This window comes from Harpia harpyja, chromosome 21 (assembly GCF_026419915.1).
Source record: "Harpia harpyja isolate bHarHar1 chromosome 21, bHarHar1 primary haplotype, whole genome shotgun sequence".
NCBI classification, from domain to species: Eukaryota; Metazoa; Chordata; class Aves; order Accipitriformes; family Accipitridae; genus Harpia; species Harpia harpyja.
Window position 1 is genome coordinate 8,868,360 of NC_068960.1, and position 22,852 is coordinate 8,891,211.

A 22,852-nucleotide genomic window follows, 5' to 3' on the forward strand; every position below is an offset into this window, starting at 1 on the left:
TCCTACCTGGCATAAGATCACCAATCATTAAAAAAAAACCCAAAACACACAATGCGCAACTTTTTTAGACTTCAAAAGCAAAAGATAAGTCAGTTCTTACTTTACTTACCAGCTGATATACAAGCTGAGGTTTCTCTGCTCTCTCACAACACTTACATCCCAAGCAATGCAAGACATACGCTTGCCAGTTCTGTACTACTTATGATGCCACTTGTTGTTTTAAAGGAAGGTTATATCCCAACTGCCAGAAATTCTCCATTTTAAACAGCGTTTTTAAAACAAGACACGTTAAAATAAATAGCATTTATTTAGTGTTCCTGAAGAAAAGAAAATGTCCCAGGCTAGCAAAACCTTCAAATTCAGGTCCCTATAGCCTGATCCTCAGAGGCAGTTTGACTCACAAAATTTGCAAGAAACTGCCTGCAAGTTTTTTAAGATGAAAACTTTTGGGAACAACTTGCTTAGAAAGCTTGTTATTAAATCCATCAGTTTAAAGTGCAGTTTTGGCAAGTTCTACCATAACACCTTTAGCTGGAAAATGGCATATGCAAAAGCAATGAGGATTTATGAGGCTTTGAGAGGAACATGAAGGAAACCCAACCAAAAGTGATACATTTTTTGTGGACTGTTATCCCTTTAAACAATACTTAAATGCTGTTTAAATAAATGCAAGGTTCTGCTGCTACTGAGAGCTTGATTCTCAACACAAAGAGCAGTTGCTGCAGACAAGCGTGGCTATGGTTACAAAAATGAACACAAAAGTTAATGCAAAAAGTCATCTCAAAAAAAGTTTATTAGCATGATTAAAAACATGTGAAGAATGACAGTAAGAGAGAAAGTAACTTAGCATGGAAGAATATCCATTTCAACAGTTTATATTCAACAAGGCTTGAACTGAATGGATAACTTTATTGCCAGATTTCACTTGATTTCTTTAACAACAGTTCACATGGTATCAGTTTCATCGTTATTAGGACTATTGCTTTTGCTTGGATCTGATCCCTGTTGCAGGTAAGTATAAAAAAATATCCCCCATTACTGCTGGACTGCAGAATGTATTGTTGGTTTAAGAGCTGGTAAAAAAGAAATTCTCAACTGAAGAGTCTGTTTAAAAAACAACCTTTTTTTCCTAATCGCACTACAAAGAAATACATTAGTATTTTGGCCTTTAAATTTCTTACATGGTATTTATTTAGCATGGCAATCCCCAAATTCCCTCCCTTTAAGTAACCATAAATCAAACTCCTCTTTCAGAGGCTGCTTCTGGGGTTAGATTCTGGAGATTTACTTCATACACGCTTACACTGGCTTGAGGACGAAGACAGCATCATCTAGTACATAGTAGTCATTATACATATCACCTTCACATAGGTATGGCAGTCTGGTGAAAGCCTCTATGGCAAAACCAGCTTTACTGAAAACTTCTGGCAGGCTATTCACCTGTTCTTCCCAAGTGTGCCCTTTGATTTCCAAAACTTCTGAGGGCTTTTCCCACTTGCCACCTACTGAGAAAACAAAACAGTTTTGTTTAAATGATAAAGAAAACTTTATTGTGTGATGTATTTTCTTACAGAAAGCATATTACACAGATTATATTCCATTCCACTCCAAACAGGAGGTTGACAAGCCATTTGTAGAGCTGTTGCAAGATCAGTTCAAGTTTTTGCCTACTGTTCAGAAGCAGCGCCTCTTAAGGTTATCTTTTGTTACATTTTTAACTAGCAGTTCCAAGACTGGCTGAAAAGTAACTTCCCTTAGTGAGGCTGGTGTTCAGCAGACATGGACAGACAGATTATTTAATGAAGAGCTTTTCCAGCATTATAAAATTCTTTCTTTATGCCCACTGTCTGGCCAAAGATGGCTTCAGGTAATTACAGTAAATAGAGCCAGCAAGTTGAAAACTATGATTTGCTGTGAAGCTTCCATCAGTAGACCACCACCTTATAATGGATGGCTACAGAATCTTTGTTCCTCCAGTGGCCACCTACTAGCTGATATGGTAAAGACTGCTAAGGGTCATATAAAATTAAGAAGCCAAACACTGTAGCATGTTGGAAAACATGTTGTCATTTGTTATATGCAATGAAATAATCTGAAGGATTATAGGTACAACTCTCAGAAGTTCAAAATTTAAAACTCTTAACTCATTATCCAAGTAATGTCATCCACAAATAACAAATGTTTTCTGGTTTGGTCTGTACTTCTAACCAGTTTGCTAAATGTAACGGTAAACACCCTTCTAAACAGGAAGTTCTAAATCTTGTGATTCAGAGCGTTCTGCAACTCCAAAGAGCTCCTAAGTTCCTCTTCCTTCAAGCAGAATCATTTCGAGAGAGATACAAGAAATGGCATCTTTCAACAAATTAAAAAACGTGCTAATGCTGGCATTTGACTGGATTCTGTATGGTGCTGGTAAGACTTTAAGCTTCTTATATTTTCCCATGTAATAGCAGTTAAACAAGATTGAAAATGTTGTGGTTATGATTTGCAACATAGCTACAAAATAAGAGCAGTAAAAAGTTTTTCTGAGAATCAAGCTAATTTCTGCTATCTTCATACGACTTCCAAATTAAACAACTGTTAGCAAATGCTTTTTCTTCCAAAAGTCTGACATACTCCTGTAATCTATGATTTCTGGGTCAAATCATACTGCATTTTGCTGCAAAGAATGCTCCAGCAACAGCAGCATGGTTTTCACTGCAGCTGTGCTTGTTTGGGAGGAGGGTTTGGGAAGTTGAACTGACAGTATCTGGATGAACTGAATCCATGGAGTTCTGCTCTGCAAGGCCATCCAGAGCCCTGGAGTAAGGTGAAAAAGAGAAGGGGATCAACTGCAGAAGCACAAGCTACTGCCTTTCACCACACAGGGTGCAGGTACACCGACAATTTATATTACTACAATCTTCAGATTGCTGTAGCTGCTATGGAACGGCTCTGATGTTGAGATGCAGAAGTAGAGTTTCATTTTATTCCTGTAGAAGCCACAGACATTGAATCTGCTTGGATTTGGTCTATAAAACACTCAGTGAGAAAAGTGATGAAGGGACAATGCTGATTGTCCACTGTGGACAGGCTTATAAATTGTGTATCAGGAGCAGATTAAGAGACTTCAGTTTATTTTTCTTCTAATTTGTTATTTTCTATGAAGTAGAAAAGGATGCTGTTAAGATACTACCTTCATTTTCACTGTAATAATCTCATTATCACCACTGTTTAAATAACTAAGCAATTTATTTGAATAAAATTAAATATACTAAAGCAGTATTTAAATTATGGATTTCTATAAAGACTTAAAAAAAATCTCCCAGACCAGTCATTTTAAACCTTAAATTTCAGTTCCTTAATTAGAATTCTCTTCTCTGATTAACCTTCCTGTTTTCTCTGCACACGTTTTTTAAATGTCAGAACTAACAAGCAATATTATTATCCTTAGAAACCCAGAGTCAATATATGTGATGAAGTGGAAGAATGTCTAGGAACTACTATGAATTCTAATCAATGTTATGAAATTGTTAAATTATAAATGTCTCCATTTATGACATTTCCACTACCTGCCATCATGCTGTCTCACTTAGATCAGGAACATTGGAGGAGAGAGAAACCCTTGCAGAACTACTCCACTGAGCATGTCACATGACACCCAGCCCCCCCCCCCCCAATTACTCCCCCCAATCCCCAAAACACTTAGCACTAAGTCTGAGGCAGGGAACTACACAAAGTATTCTTTTGGTCTTCTCCAGGGCCAAAGGAGACATTCACATTATTTTAGATATATGAATCTTCTCTATACTTTTTCAGAAAAACAGAAAGCTAAGCACATTACCACATAGGTAAAACTGTTAAATGAACACATGGGCAAGCTGTAGAAATTATCTAAAAGAAAAATTTGCTGTAAACAACCTTAAAAATTTCAGGTTTGAAACACGGTTGTTTTTTCCCTTTCCTCCCACCTTTTCTTGAATGAACCAGAAGTAGCTTATTTTCTTTTTAGACTGTGGCTTGCTTTTTAACTGTCCCTCACATTACCAATTCTTTATTCTCAACAGGTGCTGCAGATACCTGCCAAGTCACTGTAACACAACCCAGATTTCAGGAAGCTGACTACTCTGTGCACACTGTGTTCCTAACATGTGCTTTTTCTGCCTCTGGATGCTCCTTGTCTCCACCTCAAGTTCTATGGTTTCGCTTTTTAACTAATAAACATGAGGATTTGTGTATTCCTACGTGCACAGATGATAAGTACAAAGTACATTTATCAGAAAATAACATTTCACTTCAGATCAATGATCTGACTGTAGATGACAATGCTGTTTATATATGTGGAATAGCATTTTCAGATTCAAGTTCACCCCGTTCTAAACAAACAGGAGATGGAACAGTACTAATGAAAACAGGTCAGTTGATCATTCCTTCTTAATGAAGCATCTTAAAAGAAATAAATTATCTTACCTAAATACTGTCTTTATTGACACTTCCAAGAATGGCATTTAAGATGGAAATACCAACAAAACCATTGGGAGTAGTATGACTAAATTAAAATATTAATAGTAAAACCATGGAGGGATTCTACAAATAAGCATCTTAACCTTGTTTGCTAATTAGACTGTTCTGTCATATGATGCAAATTACCAGAATTCTACAGAAGAAAGAAATTTTGTACTCGTGTTTTCTAACCATAGTCTACATCCTCTTACATAAAGACTTTAATGGCTATCAGAAAGGAAGTATCAACAGAAAAATGAGAAGTAGAGAAACTGACATTTAGTGGAAATAGGTGCAACAGAGTCTCAGAACTGGGGATTCACTGTGCCGACCTGAGAAAAAAGTTTTAGTTCTGAACCTTTGTATCATCTGCCTTCTAGTTAAGAAAGCGATGAGACTTCATTAACTACATTTCAGCTTTACATGCCTAAAATGGAAAAAAAACCTAGCTGGATTATTACTTATATTCCTTCCTTCCTCTAACTGCATTTCTGAACAAAAGCCTCTAAGCTTTATTCAGATATTCCTTTAAGAGAGCAGAAAACTGGATTCTATTGTCTACCCCTAAAGGAAGGGTTAATAATCAACAATAAGTCTCCATTGCCATTGCAAATATTTAGCAAAACAAAAGAAAAGTGATCTCACTAAGGAATTTAGACTGAAAATTAACGAGAAAATATTGATGTGTGTGAAGTTTTTTTAATTCCTCAGAGGAAGGGGGCTGAAATGATGAATCTTAAGAAAATTATGTGAATCAGAAGAACTGTCCTTTATTCTAATACTCACTTCTAATAAAGGAGCAGAGAAGCAGCACAGCAATGGAAAACTCATCTTCATGATCATCGCCTCATCCTTACTGTTTCTATACAGCACTACTGTATTCACATTCTTTGTAGTCTACAAGGTAGGCTCAAAGTGATTTTTCTGATTTTGTTAATTTTGTAAATCTAAGCAGTTTTAACATCTCCATAAGGAGAATAAAAAGACATTCCTAGATTCCACAACTTTTATGATTAAGTTTTAAAGAGGTGGCTGGTTGAAGTTCATAAGCTGCACACATCTGCAAACTCGTGTGGCACATACCTGTACTCTTAATAGCAACCACATTTTCTTTTTTCAGTAAAGTGTCTAAAAGAAAAGGTATTCTGAAGTTAAAATTATCCTGAGAGTATTAATCAGCAAGTTGGAGATTATCTATCAAGGCACACTCAAAAAGCAAAACTAGAAATTACCATTGTAAGTCATCAACTCTCTGGATTAGTTTCCAGTAAAAGTAAAATAATTTAAATTTAATGTCAAAGTATTTGTGAGCTGCAGTAAAGTTACTGCAGACTGAAGACAGACCTTGGTAAAACTTAACAATATCAGAGACTTGGAAAAAGTTTTATGCTTATAGGAAACAAACACATTAGAATGCACCTGGTTAAAAATTACGTAACTACTGGATTTTATTTTTTTTAATCTAGAAAAAACCCTTGTGTTTAGTTAAAAACACCCAAAGCTGCAACTGGAATCTTTACATAATAATGAGACTGACATGAGAAAGAGGACTTCACAGTCCTAAATGGTATGATATGGTAAAATGGTTCTTTGCTGTAGTGATCACTGTCTAAGCATAAAGGCAGGACAGTCATTTCGATTTTTGTTTTTCTTTAAACTGGGTGAAGTAGTATAGTGGGAAAAATTAATCAAGACTTCTTCAGGGGAAAAACCAGTATCTGTGATGCCATTGGTTTATTTTTGAGAATTGGGTAGTGCTTCAGGCAGGTCCCACTGTACTCAAAGCAAAAATACCTGCAGCATCTACTACCAGAAGCTGAAAAAGGCCTTTACACACTTGAAAACTCTGATTTTTCCAATGGTATAAGCTGATCTAATGAAAGACTTTTATCTACAAACTGTTTTACACTGTAAAAGGGCAACGCTTTTAACTATTCTACCTTAGCAGTTGGCTTCTCACCTTATGTTTTAATAGTTTTTTATTTTATTATCCCTCCCTCCAGTTAAAACCAAAGCTGCTAAAGAAAAGTGGGAATGAAGACCAAAGAACAGAGGACTCTGTATGTTACCACTTTGTTTGCTTTGTCTGTGATTCAGAACTTTTTTTCCTGTCTTTTTCAAATATATTTGGCATCAATTTTGTGATTAATTGACAATTCAGTTAGGGACATTCACAGCTGTTAAGGCTTCACTTCAGATTTGTACAAAACTAGTTAATGATTTTACATTTAACTAATTTTAACTCATTAGCTAAATAATTTCTTTTAAACAAATTGGATACAGGATAGTCAATCTATGTAAAGGCCATCTCTAATACACAGCTTCCTTTATGTTTTAAGTAAATTTTGTTCGAACTTCTTCTGAAAAATAACAGGTTTTGCTATTAATTTTTTGTTTAAATGGTGCATTCAGGTAAGCCCTAAAGTATTTAAAACAAGTCTATTAAGAGCCTCTATCACCATGTATCCTTGAATAAAAATCAGAAGCCATACATTTAAATATCCATTAAAGAAGGTATATGTGTTAAGAGATGTAATATTAATGTAATTTAAAACCCTTCTGCCTGCCAAACCGTATATTCTTAAAGTATTATTTAGTAACATTCCCGAAGACATATACAGGGAAAAAATCAGAATTATAAAAGGTAGAAAAGTTGTTTACCCCAACTTCAAATGTAGCACTGACCTAAAATATTTTAAATAATTTGCAGAAAATCAGTAGCGGACGAAAAATTTTTCAAGCCATTGCCCAAGAACTTCATAAGCAGAGGTATGCTGAACATTGCCAACAGCCTGTAAGTATCTATCTAACAATACCGAAATTTATGGGGAAAAAGAGGAACTGACAGTTTTTAAGAGTATACCATTTCTATTTCCTCCCTCTGGAAATAGACTTTCTTTTTGAAAGTTGATAGAGGTATAAAAAAAAAAGTGTTCTGCACAACAGTCAAAGACATTATAAAGCATTCTAAATAACCATACACAGACAATTATATATTTATGATACTATATACCATATAGAATGTATGTATGTACTTTTAAAAATGAAGCTTCCATAAATTTGTATTTTGCCAAGAAGAGGTCTCAACAAGTGGTTCTGGACTGTTTGGTAGAACGCATAGAGCTATTAAGAGTTCATTTTTGAAAAATATTTCTATTATAGTTCCTCTTGCTTCCTAAGCCCAGGGTAGCTAGGTGACAGAAATGTAACAAAACTCTAATAAAAGTTCTACAACATTCTTACAGATATTTCCCCCTCCTTCAACTTACAGAGCCTAAACTAAATATTCAACATCACTGGGTAAAGCCACACAACTTATTTCATCATTCCAAATTTATGCCAATAAGTCTTATATGACCATATGACAATAATTTTGCATATGCCATGTAAGTTACAAAAAAACAACTTTAGAAGTCACATGTATTTGCAAGCTACGAAAAGGGCTTCAAAATCCTGCTTCAAAAATGTTGCTTCTCTTGAGAAACTGTATAAATTCTTTCCTATTCTGAGTGTGGACTGCACCACTTCAGAGATGCAAGGAGAAACCAAAAGAAACACAGAACAAAGTCAAACACTTCTCCTCTAAACATTTTTACTTCATTTATTTCCATACAGCCCCAACTGTTTCCCTCTGTAATTACACCTTTAAAGACTTCAAGTCCCTGCTGACATGACCTGGTCTTTCGTTTGAGCATCAGATATGATCACAGTGAAAAAAAGGGGTATGTTTTACTGCCTCTGTGCTCCCTGAAGATTAGGAAAAGCCAAGAGGAAAAGCAATATGTTTTAAATCCTGTAGATGCCACATGGACAAAAGCAACTGGATAAGTGGGGATAAAGGAGTTTACTGAAACAGTAAAGGGATGGAGTTTGTCTCAAAAAGGAAATTCTGCCTTTATTAAAAAAAAAAAAAGTTCACATCAGTAACGAAATACTTCTACATTTTTCCCTTAGGATGTTTTGGAAGATGACACTGTTTATCAGAACAGATGAGCATGTGTGGCAGTTCAGACTTTGTCAATATTTCTCATGCAAGCAAAGGGGCAGACGAAGAAGTTAAGCTTCTTCACAGACATTCTTTGCTTTGAGAGGAGAAAACCTTGCAGGGCAGTGTTCTTCAAGAGTATTTTCTAAACAGATCACCAAAACCAAGTGCATTGTACATTACATCTATGTTATATATTACTTCCATTTTCCATTTGGCAAGAATAAGAACCATGGGAAAAGACTTCTTCATCTTTTATAAGTTAACGGCTAATGCTTCATAAAAGTTTCCTTTTTCTAGTTGAGATTTAATTCTATTTAATTCTCTTTTCTTCATTTTACATAAATTTACATGTATTGCTTTTACATGAATTGAGCATTTGTGAAAGATGTATGATATTTGACACCAACAGAAAATAAACTCATTTCATAGCTGAAATTCTGGTTTTAGTCATGTTAATGTGATAGTTATCGACGTAACAGATATACAGATCAACAGTTACTGAGTCTTAACAACAGCTTAAACAGAGCAAAAGCTATGTATTCTGTAGACAGGCAAGCAGAAAAAACAGACAATATAAATGCATGTACTATCATGGTAAAGCTCATTTGGATGGGAGCTTATTCCTAGCCTGTTTAGGAAAGGAAAGTAGTGGTCACAGTGAGAAGGTTGCTCCTGCAATATTAAAATTCACTTGCTAGACAGACAACCCCCATCTTCCAGTCCTACCATCCAAAGTCAGGATTACCTGGAGCACCAAGTTTTGCCTTTACATGCCTGTTCAACATGGGATACAAGCATGAACACAGAAGTATACTCCCTAGTCAAGGTAGTATACTTTTTTTTTTTAAAGTACCTTTTTTTTTTCCCAGCAGTTACTACCTAGACAGTCTACAAAATCAGCACTTTTACAAGAGATCTGTTAGTATCACGCATTCTCTCTACAAAAGAACAGCTGCATCTTTTATCATCATTTAAATAAAGCAAAGCTTTGTTTAAGAAATGAAACACCATTTCTCACTTCAGTGAGATGAGAACTGACAACTGAGACAAAGCAAGGGTTCATCTAGCACAGTACTGTGTTTCCAGCTCAACTTAGTACCAAGTATTTCAGGAAGATGGAAACACACATTTGTCTTCTTATCCCTGTCAATCAATCACAAGGACATTAAGGTGTTCAACAAGAAAATTTCACAATCCCAGACTGCTAGTGTTTACTACTTCTGAAGTATGGTGTCTCTGACGTTTTTAATTTAGAGAAACTTAAACCAGTCTAGTCATATATTATCTAATAATGCCTTTATATAAATATGATGTCTATATTAGGGAATACAAAGGATTTTTTATGACCCTATGGGATACCTATAAAAAATATCAAGTTATAATAATACATGTTCTTATGTGACTAGTCTAATACCTCATGATTCATCCAGCTTACTTGCCAAATTTAGACATGTGCAGTAAGTGCATTACTTGTTCTGCATGTTGAAAATAAAACTCTGAGAAGTCCCAGAAAGAATTTATGATTAAGCTACTTTGGACTCTAGGTGTCACTGTAATTCCAGAAACAGTAAGCACTGAAATATATTTTACCTCCTCCTCCACCTTGCTTTGTTCTCTTAAAGCAAGTTTTATGTTATTCACATAGACAGTTTCCACAATTACCCTCCCATTACATGTAATCTTGTTTTGATTAAAATAATTTCTCCATTTCTAGAAACTGATCTATACACTGATCAAACACCTTACCTGCCTCATGTCTTCTCCATTTGTTCCCCCCTCTAAAATTCAAAAATTTCCCTAGGCGGGCCTGAACTGTTTTTAATTAGCTGCTACAAGAAGTTACTTGAGCCATGAAACGTTCTCCTCTTTGAATGTTCCAAGTATATATTTTTTTGTAAATATAAAGCATATGTACACATCTAACACTTTTTAAAATGCATCATCTTGTAGAATACCTGAATGAAAATAACAAAATTCTAAAATCATTTGTACATCCTGAGGACAGTCTGGCAGTTCATTGTTTATTTCTTTAGACTACAGTTAAATAGATCTTAAGTTGGAAAGCTTCAGTGGAATGACAGTAACTTTTGTGTGTTAACTTGTATTGTCTAAAGAAGTTTATATGGGCCCATATCCATAATAGTGGTAAAGAGACAAACTGAATATGTTTTTAAGTTTCAGAACATATTAAGGAAACAAAACTGCCTTAAGCAAAGTGAATAATAATCTCCTACAAGTCACCACCACGAACAAAAGTATGACTTTGGTTTACAAGACATCTTACAACAGATTTCAACTTTCAACAAGTAGGAATGACTGAGTTCAACAATCACAGAACAAGTTTCCAGTCCCTTGGGATTTATAAGTTTAACACTCTCTTCTCCTCCCAGTATACTGTAGGGGATTAATGATGAAGAATATAAACAGACTTAGAATAGTTTCTTCCTTAACTTATCTACCTCCTGCTGAGCCAGGAAGTTGCATGTGGCCTGTCATATGGTTACCCAACAACTTGCAGAAAAGTAGCTGCTGGGTGCAATAGCGATTGCAAAACACAATGGCACACAGTTTTGAAGGCACACAAACAAAAAAGCCATCCAAATAATTTCTCAATTTCTGCTTCTAATATGCCAATGAAAGACTAGAAAGACACTACTGTTATTTGGAATTTTAAAGAATTTTTAAAAGAGGAAGCCATATTGTTCCACAATAAGCTGTAACCAAATATGCTTGAAATCCTGTACAGATGTGTAAGTCAACCCCCCCCATCTCATTTAAGACACACTAATTTTCAGAATAGTTACAAAATTATACACTCAAATACTGTATTTTAAGCAATTCATCTGATGGCATTATTTTTTACACTTAAAACTTTTTACCCCTCCCCCTCCTCCTGCCAAAATACCACTGGCATATAAAAAGCAGAAAACAGATACAGTTTGATGCATTTGTGATTGCCAGATTTTTAAGGTTATTAGTTCTGTATTTTCTGGGCATACATGCCTTTCCACAGACAAGTCTTAATACTCAAGGAGAGACAGTGTCCAAACGATGACTGATGAACACCAGCCTTCTCGAATTCAAACCACCTTTAGGGTGCCTCAACCTGAATCCACAATCATAGGCAGGTAAAAAAAAGTTTCTAGTCTCTTTTGAAGTTTAGTCATAAGGACAGGTTCATTGAAAATCTCTCATGTACTCCTTTAAAATGCAACTAGGGGAAATAATGGGGCTTTGGCACTTAATTTTACTTTTTTATTTCAGTTACTAATACAATATAAATAGTGGTTGATACTTTGTATTAGTAGGGGTCTATATTTTACTTTGAGAGCTCATGTTGGAAAGTGAATGTTATCTCCTTATGAATTTTTAGGTGCAGTTCATCTGGAACACTTGAAACAGTTTGATCTGAACTGCTCTATTCAGTATTACAGATAGTTCTGATGGTTTTGCTCAATTGGTTGCTAGAGACAACTGGGGTTACCTATATGACAGCAGCAGAGGGCCCTAATCAGAAACCAGTTTTCCCATGTTGCTCCAACACAGCTCAAATGTGGCAACCTGCAGAACAGGATATGTGACTTCAATATTTGAGCTTTTTGGTGGTGCCAACAATGTATGTTGGGGAATTAAGAAAACAGCTTACATCATGTGGCCTATTTACCTATGATTTCATACTTCTGAACATGCACCATACAAGTTATTTGCAAAAATCAAATACAAACATGCAAATTATTTATTAAACATTTAATTTGGGATACTATAACCTACAAATGTTTTCTTTACCTGCCTAAATAGCTATTAATCTGTGTACTTACCATTTTCCACATACGGGTGAAATGGCAGAACTAATGCTAGAATGACTCTGCCTCTAGTTGGCTCCAGTACACTTCTAATATCTTTTAATACAGTCAGTGGTTGATCACAGCGATCCAGCAAATTCAAACAGCTGATAACATCATACTGAAATCCTGTGTTTTGCCATTCATTTATACCAAGCACCCTGCAATGGGAAAGAGATACAGTCTGTTAAACAAACACAAGCTGAGTTCAGAGAGAACCACTGAAGACAAAATTCCCTACGGATGTGTTGATAGTGCAGGTAAGGTCAGCCACCTAGGCAATGAGAAGACAGACATGATCCTTCTGGTCTTTTGCAAAAGAAAACTAAATCAACAATGGGCATGGCTATATATCCAGCCATACGAACCTTTATATTGCCTTACAATCATCAGGCAATAAAGGAGACAAAAACCAAAACCCCAGGTATTAAAAAAATCTGTTGTCCTAGAATAAAACTGAAGATACTTCTCAAGAAACAGCAAAGCTGAAATATAATTAATGGCTTGCTGCATTCTATTATCTACTCTGATTTACCAGTGTGCAAACCCAGATTGCAAAGTTTCCACTCAAAGACAGGTGAAGAAAAGAAATCCACAATTCCTTCATTCTTTGGGTTGAAGTCTAGGGATATAGTGCCTGAAATACTAACCATTACCCAACAAGACTGGATCTGCTGCTTGCAAGAACCTCCAGGAGCTGTGACGAGTGCATGAACAAAGATCTGAAAGTCCTGAGGGTTTTTTTACTAAATATTATTCAGTCTCAACAGCAGGACCTAGGCGTAGCAAGAATAAAAGAATCTTTACACAGTCATCTATACTGTGGGATTAGATAGACACAGATTATTGAGGTATCCCTATTGCCAGGATTCAGTTTGCTTTCTCTGCAGTACCTGTATTTTCCTCTTGTGATTTTGGACTGTTTATTTAGGCTGTTCATCTGAATCTCATCTTTCTGACTCTCTTGATTAAAGCAATTTATGCAAGCTATGAATAAAGAGACTTCAAAATGGTTGTTGCCTATTTTGTCTTAACTGATAACAGGGAACGTCTGCATAGCAAAAGCACTGGTAAGAGGGAACATCAGACATGTTTCTTTTCTTACTTTTGTACAGGTTAACCTTTTCCATAACAATAGAGAAACAATAGAAAAACTGACTGAACATACTGAACATTCATTAAATATTACGAATAGATTACTTTGCTCTAATGTCTGCTATAAAGGATGTAGGGAGCATTCAGTCCAATACCTGTATTTCTTCTTCTGAAGCTGCCATATCATAGTTTCAGACAATTCAGTGGCATAGATTTCTTCAAAGTGAGGACTCATGACTTTAGTGACTTCTCCATCCCCAGCCCCTAAATCAAGAAGTCTGTGGGATTTCCATTCTGGATTTATTTTAAGCAGTCTTTGAAACTGTTCTGGGGAAAACACAAACATTGAGCCCCTTCCCAGCAGCCTGAAATGTAAAAATGAGAAATGATCAATTTTGTACGAACTTTAACAGGAAGGACAATGAAGTCATTTAGAATGTGCTTTGGCAGCAACCAGTCACACATAACAGTAGACAAGGTCACTGCTCAGATAAATTTTAAATCCAGTTCAACTTGCCTTGCACTTGTCAGAGATCAAACACATAGCCACATGCAGTTACAGTGGTTAAGACTTCAGCAGGAATTTGATTAGGTAAGGAAGAGCTCATGGGGTGCAGCTCAAGAAAATGATCGCATTAAAAAAAAAAAAAAAAAGCAGCAGGGAGGGAAAGAGGGGGAAAGATAAAATAAAGGCTGAACCTTATTTGTCACATTGCAGATTTGAATCTCTGCCACCTACCTTAAAAAAAAAGATAAAATAGCAAAGGAAATAAAATGGCTGCAGACACAGAAGTATGCACAATGAATGAGGAATAGGATGTAGAAGTAGGAGGGAAGCCAGGGAACAGGTTTAAAGAAAGGATGGGGGTAACACTGCTGGAGCGGCAAAAGAGATTTTTTTTTTTTTTAGTTGTATGTTACAATGGCTTTTGCTGCTATCTGCAGATCCTGCTTTCAAGATGAAGAGCTGTGGAACAGAAAATAGGTAACTCATTAAGGAATTGGGTAGAGGTGACAGTTGGATTCCTTATAGATCAAGTCAATGACATACCCGCCCATAACTGTTTGAAGACTACGTAGTGACGGATTTCAGCTGTCATAGCAGAATTCAGAAGATGAAAGAGTTAGGAGAACAAGCAGAGGAAAAAGAACTGGTCAGTAATACACTGAAGGTAGCTAAATACTATTATTTAAACTGATGTTGGATAGCAGGCTAAACTTAAAGACAATGAAATCTTTTATGTGCAAGGGGAAAAAAGGTAAACAAAGATAAAAAGAATCAAAGAATAAAAAAATGTGAAAAAGAGGCAGCCTAGGAAAGACTGACTGTACTAAAAACCAAAGAAACAAACAAAAAGGATAGAGCATACAAAGTCATATAGAAGAAACTAAAGTGGGATATGAAATGTATAAAAATAAACAGAGTACAGCCAATTTAAGTAGAGCCCCCTTGCAGCACACTTGTGTCAGTCCACGCTGTATAATTGGCTCACAGCTATTATTCCTAACAGCACTATGAGGTGTTATTCAAAGCACTGGAGAGCCTTTGAAAAAAAACGGAAGAGAAAGGAAGAATAGGAAACCAAAGGAACATTTATATAAAGCTGCAAGTAACTAAGAACACCACAGGGAAGCTCATAAAGTCATCTGGTTAGAAAATAAGGAAAACGATTATTTTTCTAGCCTTAGTGGACAGCTACTATCCTCATATCAGACTGTGCAGAAGCATGTAGTAGGTGCAGAGGTGGTGATGGTGGAGAAATCAGGTAAATGTAACAAAATTCACAAGGTCAAAACTGTTAAACATATGTCTGAATGGGGTGACATGAGCAAAAAAAGGCACTGACTTTTTTGGAAAAAATACTAAAGCACTCACAAACAGCTAAACTCCCCTGCAGCCACAGAAGAGCCTGATGCAATAAGACTAGGAGAATATTGTTTTATGAACTTCTCTTCTCCTGCTTTCCTGACGTTTCATCAGTCAAACATGCTACATCAGAAGTTACCTGTTCCATGTACAGCTTACACACAAATTTAAGTTTTACAGAATAAGAGAAAGGACAGAATTCTCTGTTCCATGTTAGTGTTACCAGACACAACACTCGGCCAACTTCTGCACTGTTTAGAAAGCTGCCTAGGTTTGCAGTGGGTGTGCATGCACTCTCTAGTAGAAAAGAGTTTTAGATGCAATACAGAACTGACTGGATACAGACATCTTCAACAAGGACAATCACAACAGTAACTGATATAGATATGGTAGTAGGCAAAATAAAGGGCAAGGTTGGGGGGGAAGAAAGCAGAGGGAAGAGGGATACATTATCTAATGGAAAGAGAACACTCTTTTATTCAGAAGGAAATTAATACAAGTAATGGTTATAAAATACAATTGGAGTCCTCTGACTGTCTCTTATTAATTGCAATTACATCCTTTGTCCCCTCATACTGGAAATGGTGTTCTTCAATTAAGAGGATTGGGCGTGAAGAGCACAGTAAGGCATTTCAGATCTCTTAGACTGACAAAGGGAAAACTAACTACAAATTTAAGAAAAGCTGACAGATCAAGGGGTAGGGCTGAACATTTGAAAACTCTAAATCCAAACTGTATTTAGTTTACCTAAGATTGACTTTTCACTTACCCATTGATAGATGTTCTAGACATAAAGAGGCTAAAAATTGAGGACACAAAAGAGTGATAGAGCTGGATAAACAGCCAGCCTGATTTCTCAATGCTGTTATTTAAGAAGATCTGTGTTCCTTGGTCAAGGTAACTCTGGACAAAAACAGGCTGAAGGGATTCAGATAACTGTTCTGTGTTGCAGACATACCACTAGAGAAAGAGATAAAGGGTCATTAAGAAGTTCAGCAATATAAAACCAGAAGTAGTTAAAACAAATTGAATACAGGGAAGGATATTATCAATTTCCGTAAACATAAAAACTTAGTTTTTCCTACAGACTTTTCAACAACCTTCAGGATTAATTTAACTTAGATTTGAATTGTAATCAAGTGAGGACCAATTACTTGCCAAGAAATAATGCTTTTAATTTTTGTCTTAATCATTACCCTGTACTTTGAAGAATTCTACAAATTCACTGGAAAGCAAACACAGGTCCTTTATGGAACAGCACCACACTGATAAAATACTATGAAGTGGGGTAACGTTGTTTTCTATCTTCCAACTCATTCTCAACTTTTCCCTAGGCATCCTCTGAAAAGAAATCAGCAAGTGCATTTGCAGTATTTTTCCAGGAAAGGAGATAAAGAATCCAATCAATACTTTAGACCACAGCTTGTCTGTCTTACAGCATTGCTGGACTATGTTTCTTCACTTACCAGTACCAAGAAGCAGGTCCACAAGTCTTTCAAAACAATTATGTCTATGAAGCTGCCTTCCAGCATCTCTACTAAACAAAGGAGCAGGTTCCCACATCTAGGAAGTCATCAGTATCAGCTGAAAGGCAGTTACATACTTTTATATTGGTAAAATCTAAAGCCCAAGCTAAAATGGGCCAATGATTCCATTCGCCTTATGTTACCTGGTAACAACCACTCCTATACAAACTAAACTAACACTGATATGCAAGCTATTGTTAAATTAATTGTGAAGAAAAAGAATGCTACTCTTTGATATCAAATCTAGCTGGAAAAGTAATAAACCATATAATATCCTAATATTTTACTACTCAGGTGTAAGGCATATCTAAAGTCCTTCTTTAACACCTGCTTTACATTATTTTAAATGCAAAAAATTCATGCAAAATAAGGCAAACCTATGGAAATTCTGAAATTTTAGGACCCTCATGGCCATCTTCTGCACCTCCAGCAAATGCCTCTAATGCTACAGCATTCTGGAATGTCAGCACTGATAATAAAATTCAAAAGGTTGTTCATTGCTAGGTTGCAATGCCAAGCTACCCCCCCACCTCAATATGCAGAAGTTACAAAAAAAGTTTTAAATGTAATTTTAATTAAGAATGTCTCTTATTTTTCACTCTCCTACGCTTATGCAGAGTTATTGTCAGTCCTTCTCACAGAATCTCTAATGCTATTGTGTCTGTTTTCTAATATCAAGAATTATTCCCTACAGCTAATACTCTCTTATCTCCCCCTTAGATCTTGCAATAACGTTCCTTAACCTGGCTGCATGTATTTATTGTGCAGATAGGGAGTTATACATTTCTTAAAGAGAAATGGAGAGTTTTAACAGAATCTTGTAAAAAAGCATATAGAAGGACAGCAAATGGTCAGCTGGGATAACTCCCCAAGTCTGTGTAGCCATACTATGCAATATGTACGCTTATATCCTGATTCCTTCACATTTGTTGTACCTTGTTGGGAGAGGAACAGTCACTTAACGCATGTTTACACAGTGTTCAGCACAATGGGACTTCCAGTCACTACTGTAATACAAGTAATAATGGGACAGGGTTCTTATTCCAGTGCCCTGCTGCTTCACAATTATAGTGCCAGCAAGCAGAGGAGCGTAGACAGCTGCACCAAGATCATTATGCTAGATTCATAAACAGGGGCTCCGTCAAACACTGACCCAAAGTAGCAAGGGATGTCAAGACCCTTCAGACGAGGAGCAAACATATGCCTGCTTAAGTTTACTTGGAAAACCGCTTGCATAATGGCTACATTTCTGGCAGAATCAGACTCTCAACTGTATTTTTAAACACACGTGTAGGTACGTAGCACAAGTAAGTGATCCCTTCCTCTAAAAACCAGGTTTTGAGCAAGTCTGTACCACAGGATGGAGCCTGGCACAGGGATTCGTGAGACTGCTGATTTACCAGTTTAGGTGTTTTCTCACTGCAGCACAGTGCTAGTTAAATTAATCAGCATAGTCCAGTGATTCCCAAAAGGAATCCTGAGTTGTGAAAAACCACTAAAGCAGCAGCCTGTGTACTTTGTCCATCCATCTTCAGAGGCCAATTTCGAGTCTGGCAGAAGCGAACAATCCCAAGATGCTGAGGCGCAGGCTGGGATATGTGTCAGGTTCATTCATGAGGCTGCTGCCTAGCTACACTGGACAGGTTTGGAGTGGCTCAGATGATCTGCCATTTTCAATGTGTTGCCTTATTCAATCCAGAAGAAAATGTATCCAACTATCAAAGCTTTGGGAAACACAGGCTTTGTTCCATAAGCAATATGGCTACATATATGCTGTACCTGAGCTCACACACCTTGGTACTGCACTGAACTGTCACCTGTAGTTCCAGGATCTGACCATGGAAACCAACAGTCCTAAAATTCTTGTCTTTAAGACTTCCAAGTATTGATATATATTGACATAACCATTGGCAGAACAATGATGGTGACAAATGTGAGAAGAGAAGCTTGCTTCCGAAATTCGGCATTGTTCACAGACCTCCTCTAATTTCTTCTTCACGGTTAACCGTGCCAATAAGGTTATTGGCAACTACCTATATAACACTAGTGAATAATAGAAATGATAGCAAACTACACGAAGAAGAAGAAAAAAAAAAAGCCACACAGGATGAAACCAACCCAAATTTCAAATGACAAAACTGATGAAAACCAGCTTAATTCTGGAACTACTTCCTCAGAACAGAAACTGCCCTTGTTTTCCTCCATGTACAATATACGAAATGCCCTTTTCAGGCCACTAGTTTCACGACAGAAAGCATACCAACCTCTTATAGCACAACAGTAGAAAAACTACAGCACAAAAATCTGAAAAGGTAAGTTAAGACCTTTTTTATAATAAAAATTATAATTATTGACAACTCTTGCTTAGTATTAGTGAAAGGAAGAAAATGTTCTTTTAGCTAACTTACGCAAAACTAATGAAGTCAGTAACACTATAGAGAGTAAAAGTACCGGGGGCTCAACATGCAATCCTTACTTACGAGTAAACTCACAAACTCAGCAATCACAAATCTTACTGAACTTTCTAAATAATCAATACTTCAGGTTTAAAATCTAGATCTTACAAATTAGAAATGGAGAGTATCCACTGCAGACCATCTATCTACCTGTGAATGACATAATCATCTCCATAACACATTTCCTTGGTTGACTTGTCTTTCTAGTAGTTTTTAACAACAAAAAAGACTTTCAGATTTTCTTTGTTCACCAGAAGGAAGTTCTTTCTGTAAATCTGAATTCTGCTTCTCTTGTACTTATGTACTGAATGATCCAAAGAGCAGACCATTATTCATTAAACCCTAGTAATACCTTCACTCAGTAGCAAGATTCTGGGTGTCAGTGCCCACTCAGAGCACTAAAAAAGCTCCAGTAATGGATCAGCTTGAAGAACTATAGTGCATAATTGTGTTCTTCTTTGTACAGCAGTCCTCATGTATTTATGCTACATCTTCTTCATTAGCTCGGCTCTGTATATTTTACTTAGAATAAGTCGGTATTTTCCTTCAGCACTATGAGCTTTTGTTAGCCCTTCTGAACTCCTGTCAGATTTTCAGTAGCGTTTTGGTAACACATAGCGCAGATCTGAACATATTCCAAACACAATCATATCACATAACCATTGCATTGCAAGGGTATAGTCCCTAACTTTTCCACAAAGTACTGATCCACATGCCTATACTGCCCAAATATAGCACTAACCTTTTATCACAGTCGTATCACATTGCAAACTCATTTCTAGTTTGCCACCTACTACTGTTCCAAGGCCTCTGTGAGCTTCGCGGTTTCCCAGTTGCTTACTTTTTCTATTTTCCTCTAGATACATCAATATTAATTAAAAACGTCTTTGATTGCAAACCTACCCCATTCAACACCACCTGCAAACTCCATTCAAGCGTACCTACAGAGCTCACCAAGAAAAACGCAAAACGAAGGTTTACATCTCTCAGGAGCAGCTCTGACACCCAACCCGTTGCATTATCAGTCTCGGGACACCGCGCTGGCTCCCCATCCCGCCGTTACCGCCGGACTCGCTCCGACGACCCTCCCGCGGCGAACACCCAAGCCTCTGGCACTCTTCGCCGGCATCCAGCCCCGACTACCTTCCCCCTGCGGCTCTTCAGCCCCGGTACCCCACCTCACCTCCCCAGCAGGCTCCCGCACGTATTTCGCACGGAGGGCACACGTCAACTTTCTCACCGGGAGGACCGAGCAGTTCCCTCTCTTTGTCTGGCGCTGCCCGGCCCGGTGCCCCCCGCAGCCCGCACCAGGGTCCCCCTCTCCTCTGCCCCCCCCACCCCGCGGCGGCCGGTACCTCAGGGCGCCCCGGCGGCCGAGGACCCCCCCCGCCCGCTGCCCCCAGCGGAGCTCCCCGGCTTCCCTGGGGGCGGCGGGAGGGAGGCCCCTGTGTCTGCGGGGGGGGGGAGCCCCCCCAGCCCAGCCCGGCCCCGCCGGGCACGGGGAGGGAAGGCGGGGTGGGGGAGGGGAGGGGCGGGAAGGGCGGCTGCCTCTGGGGCTGTACCTGGTGGTTCTCCCTGGCGCCCGGGGCTGTCTGGCTGTGGCTGCCCATCATATTCACGTAGAGGGACCTGGATAAAGGGCTCCTCAGGTACCTGGCAGGGCCAGACCACATCCTCCTCCTCAGCACCCACAGGAACAGGGTGTAGCAGCCCAGCCAGCACAGCCACAGTCTCATCGGGGGAAGGGGCGCGGAGTCACCCCCTCCCGCTGCCGCCGCCTCCCCTCTCCATGGCAGCGGCGGCGCCGGCAGCACGCAACTCGCCCGGCTCGGCTCGGCTCCCCTCCGGGGCCCGCACACGCGCTCAGTGCGGAACGCGTGGCGCCGCGGCAGCGGGGGCCGGCCGGACGGCTTCGCTGCGACACGCCGGGGCCTGGCGCGCACCCGCTCCCTCCCTTTCTCTCGCCAATCACAGGGCGGGCGGGGCCGTGGCGCGGCACGGGCCGCCGCTTTCAAACCGGAGCGGGGCAGGTTGGCGGCGGCTGGTCCGTACCGCTCCCTCCTCCCCGCTCCGGTCACCGGCGGCGGGCGGCCAGCTTCCCCCACACACACCTCAGAGGGGCTCGCGCCGGTTCCCTCAGGCGCGCACGTGCTTGGCGCCGCCCTCTCACCCGGGCCGCGCGTGCGCAGAGCGCCCTGGGCGGGAGGCGCGGTGGCGAAGGGGACGCCGAGGGCGCGCGGCTGAGGCGAGGGGCGGCCGCCACGCTCCCGGCCCGTTATCCGCCCTGGTGTCGTCCACACACCGCCGTGGTAGTTCAGGTTCATGTCGGTCCAGAGGACCTCCCTGGAATGAGATCCTTTCTTTAATTGAGGTTCAAAATTTTGGGAGGAGTTCATCCGTTTGAGAAATTCTTGGCTGCTGCAACAGTAAATGCTGAAAGATGGAGGTGGTGCTTCACATCAAGCTGTGCTTGGTTTCCATTATCTTCATGTTTTTCCCTGTAGGCAGAAATTTGAGGTCAGTAAGCATGGAGGTGACCAGATTCCTAAAAAAAGCAAACCCACAAGCATGTAAAGATAAATTCGGTCATTACAGGGCTTGCTCTTCAAAGGGATTTCTATCTGCAGATGAAAGACTACAACTGTTTGAAATACAAAGTTTGGCTTCAGGTCCTCAGATACTGCAATTTTTCTTGTAAATAACTATGTTGCGATGGCTCAGAGTAAACCTTATTGCTCACCTGGAATTTCTGCAACGTTTTGTTTTATAAAGCCTTCTTTACAAAACTTGCAGCCTGGGCTCTGTGGTAGGAGCATGGGTCACCACACGGGAGGATCTAAGGCCCTCGATCCAGGTTTTTTCCTACAAGCTGTGGGATGTGCACGCAGAGGAAGGAGAGGTCGTTGTGTAGGCAGGAAAACAAAAACTTCAGAGTCGGACTCCTGCATCCTATTTCTGTGCATGGGGATGCAGTGGGGCGTAGTGGAGAGTAGTGGATAAAAATGTATCCTTAATGCAACTAATACCCTACAGAGGAAGGCTAGCCTAGAACAGACAGTGCTTATCAGAGCATTTTAATCTGCCACAGGTCAAGCTGGATGAACATCTTTTGGCTTTTCATACAGTAGCATATGCCTTTGCTAGAGCAAAAGCCGTAGTTACAGTGGGTTTGGGTTAGGCACCACTTTTCTCACTTACGCTCTAATAAACATAGGTTATTTGTGGTAATAGCATAGAAAGTAAGGAATACTGTGTACAACTGAAACTGAAAGAAAATGTAGACAAAGCCTATCTCATTAATCAAATTCCAGCTGAGTATGGCATCAGGGCTATCATCTCCAATCTCAGAAAGATGTTTCTTAACAACCACAAGCAATCAGTATCTTTCCTTTTGATCAGATTTGAAAGGCTGGAGTCTAGCCTCTTAATTTCCTGGTAAGGATGACACTGGAAGTCAGACCACCGCAGGATCCTGGCTTCTACCTGGAAGATCCTCTGATCAAGCACTAATCGCATCCAACCTTGCTTATCCTGGGAAATCAGCAAAACCAGAGCAACAACAGAATATTGCCAGAGGATTTTTCTGTTCAGTTCAT

General features: G+C 39.0%; 2 protein-coding genes across 4 annotated transcripts; one reads left to right on the forward strand and one right to left on the reverse strand.

The window, feature by feature from the left end:
- Nucleotides 1–775: 775 nt before the first annotated feature.
- On the reverse strand, nucleotides 776–21,145 carry METTL9 (methyltransferase like 9). 2 transcript variants are annotated; one of them, XM_052773008.1, is made up of 5 exons: nucleotides 20,819–21,145; nucleotides 16,044–16,234; nucleotides 13,563–13,772; nucleotides 12,289–12,473; nucleotides 776–1,505 (listed from the first exon to the last, which is right to left on the reverse strand). In XM_052773008.1, exons 1-5 carry the CDS (start codon nucleotides 20,990–20,992, stop codon nucleotides 1,300–1,302), a joined length of 966 nt encoding a protein of 321 aa, XP_052628968.1. In that variant the 5' UTR covers nucleotides 20,993–21,145; the 3' UTR covers nucleotides 776–1,299. The 2 variants fall into 2 exon arrangements, with proteins under 2 accessions (XP_052628968.1, XP_052628969.1); XM_052773009.1 differs by lacking the exon at nucleotides 20,819–21,145 and adding an exon at nucleotides 16,741–17,646.
- Nucleotides 2,284–8,568, forward strand: IGSF6 (immunoglobulin superfamily member 6). Of its 2 annotated transcripts, XM_052773011.1 has the most exons (6): nucleotides 2,284–2,412; nucleotides 4,047–4,394; nucleotides 5,280–5,386; nucleotides 6,486–6,542; nucleotides 7,193–7,276; nucleotides 8,437–8,568. In XM_052773011.1, exons 1-6 carry the CDS (start codon nucleotides 2,346–2,348, stop codon nucleotides 8,473–8,475), a joined length of 702 nt encoding a protein of 233 aa, XP_052628971.1. In that variant the 5' UTR covers nucleotides 2,284–2,345; the 3' UTR covers nucleotides 8,476–8,568. The 2 variants fall into 2 exon arrangements, with proteins under 2 accessions (XP_052628971.1, XP_052628972.1); XM_052773012.1 differs by lacking the exon at nucleotides 6,486–6,542.
- Nucleotides 21,146–22,852: the final 1,707 nt, after the last annotated feature.

What these genes read in the sequence shown, in the direction of transcription:
- METTL9 (XM_052773008.1), bottom strand. Translation starts at nt 20,992, where the DNA reads ATGAGACTGTGGCTGTGCTGGCTGGGCTGCTACACCCTGTTCCTGTGG. An exon ending in GCGCCAGGGAGAACCACCAG is followed by an intron (nt 16,235 to 20,818) that starts GTACAGCCCCAG and finishes CTCTTTCTCTAG; the next exon opens with TGGTATGTCTGCAACACAGA. An exon ending in TCTAGAACATCTATCAATGG is followed by an intron (nt 13,773 to 16,043) that starts GTAAGTGAAAAG and finishes TTTACATTTCAG; the next exon opens with GCTGCTGGGAAGGGGCTCAA.
- IGSF6 (XM_052773011.1), top strand. Translation starts at nt 2,346, where the DNA reads ATGGCATCTTTCAACAAATTAAAAAACGTGCTAATGCTGGCATTTGAC. An exon ending in CTGGATTCTGTATGGTGCTG is followed by an intron (nt 2,413 to 4,046) that starts GTAAGACTTTAA and finishes TATTCTCAACAG; the next exon opens with GTGCTGCAGATACCTGCCAA. An exon ending in ACCAAAGAACAGAGGACTCT is followed by an intron (nt 6,543 to 7,192) that starts GTATGTTACCAC and finishes AATAATTTGCAG; the next exon opens with AAAATCAGTAGCGGACGAAA.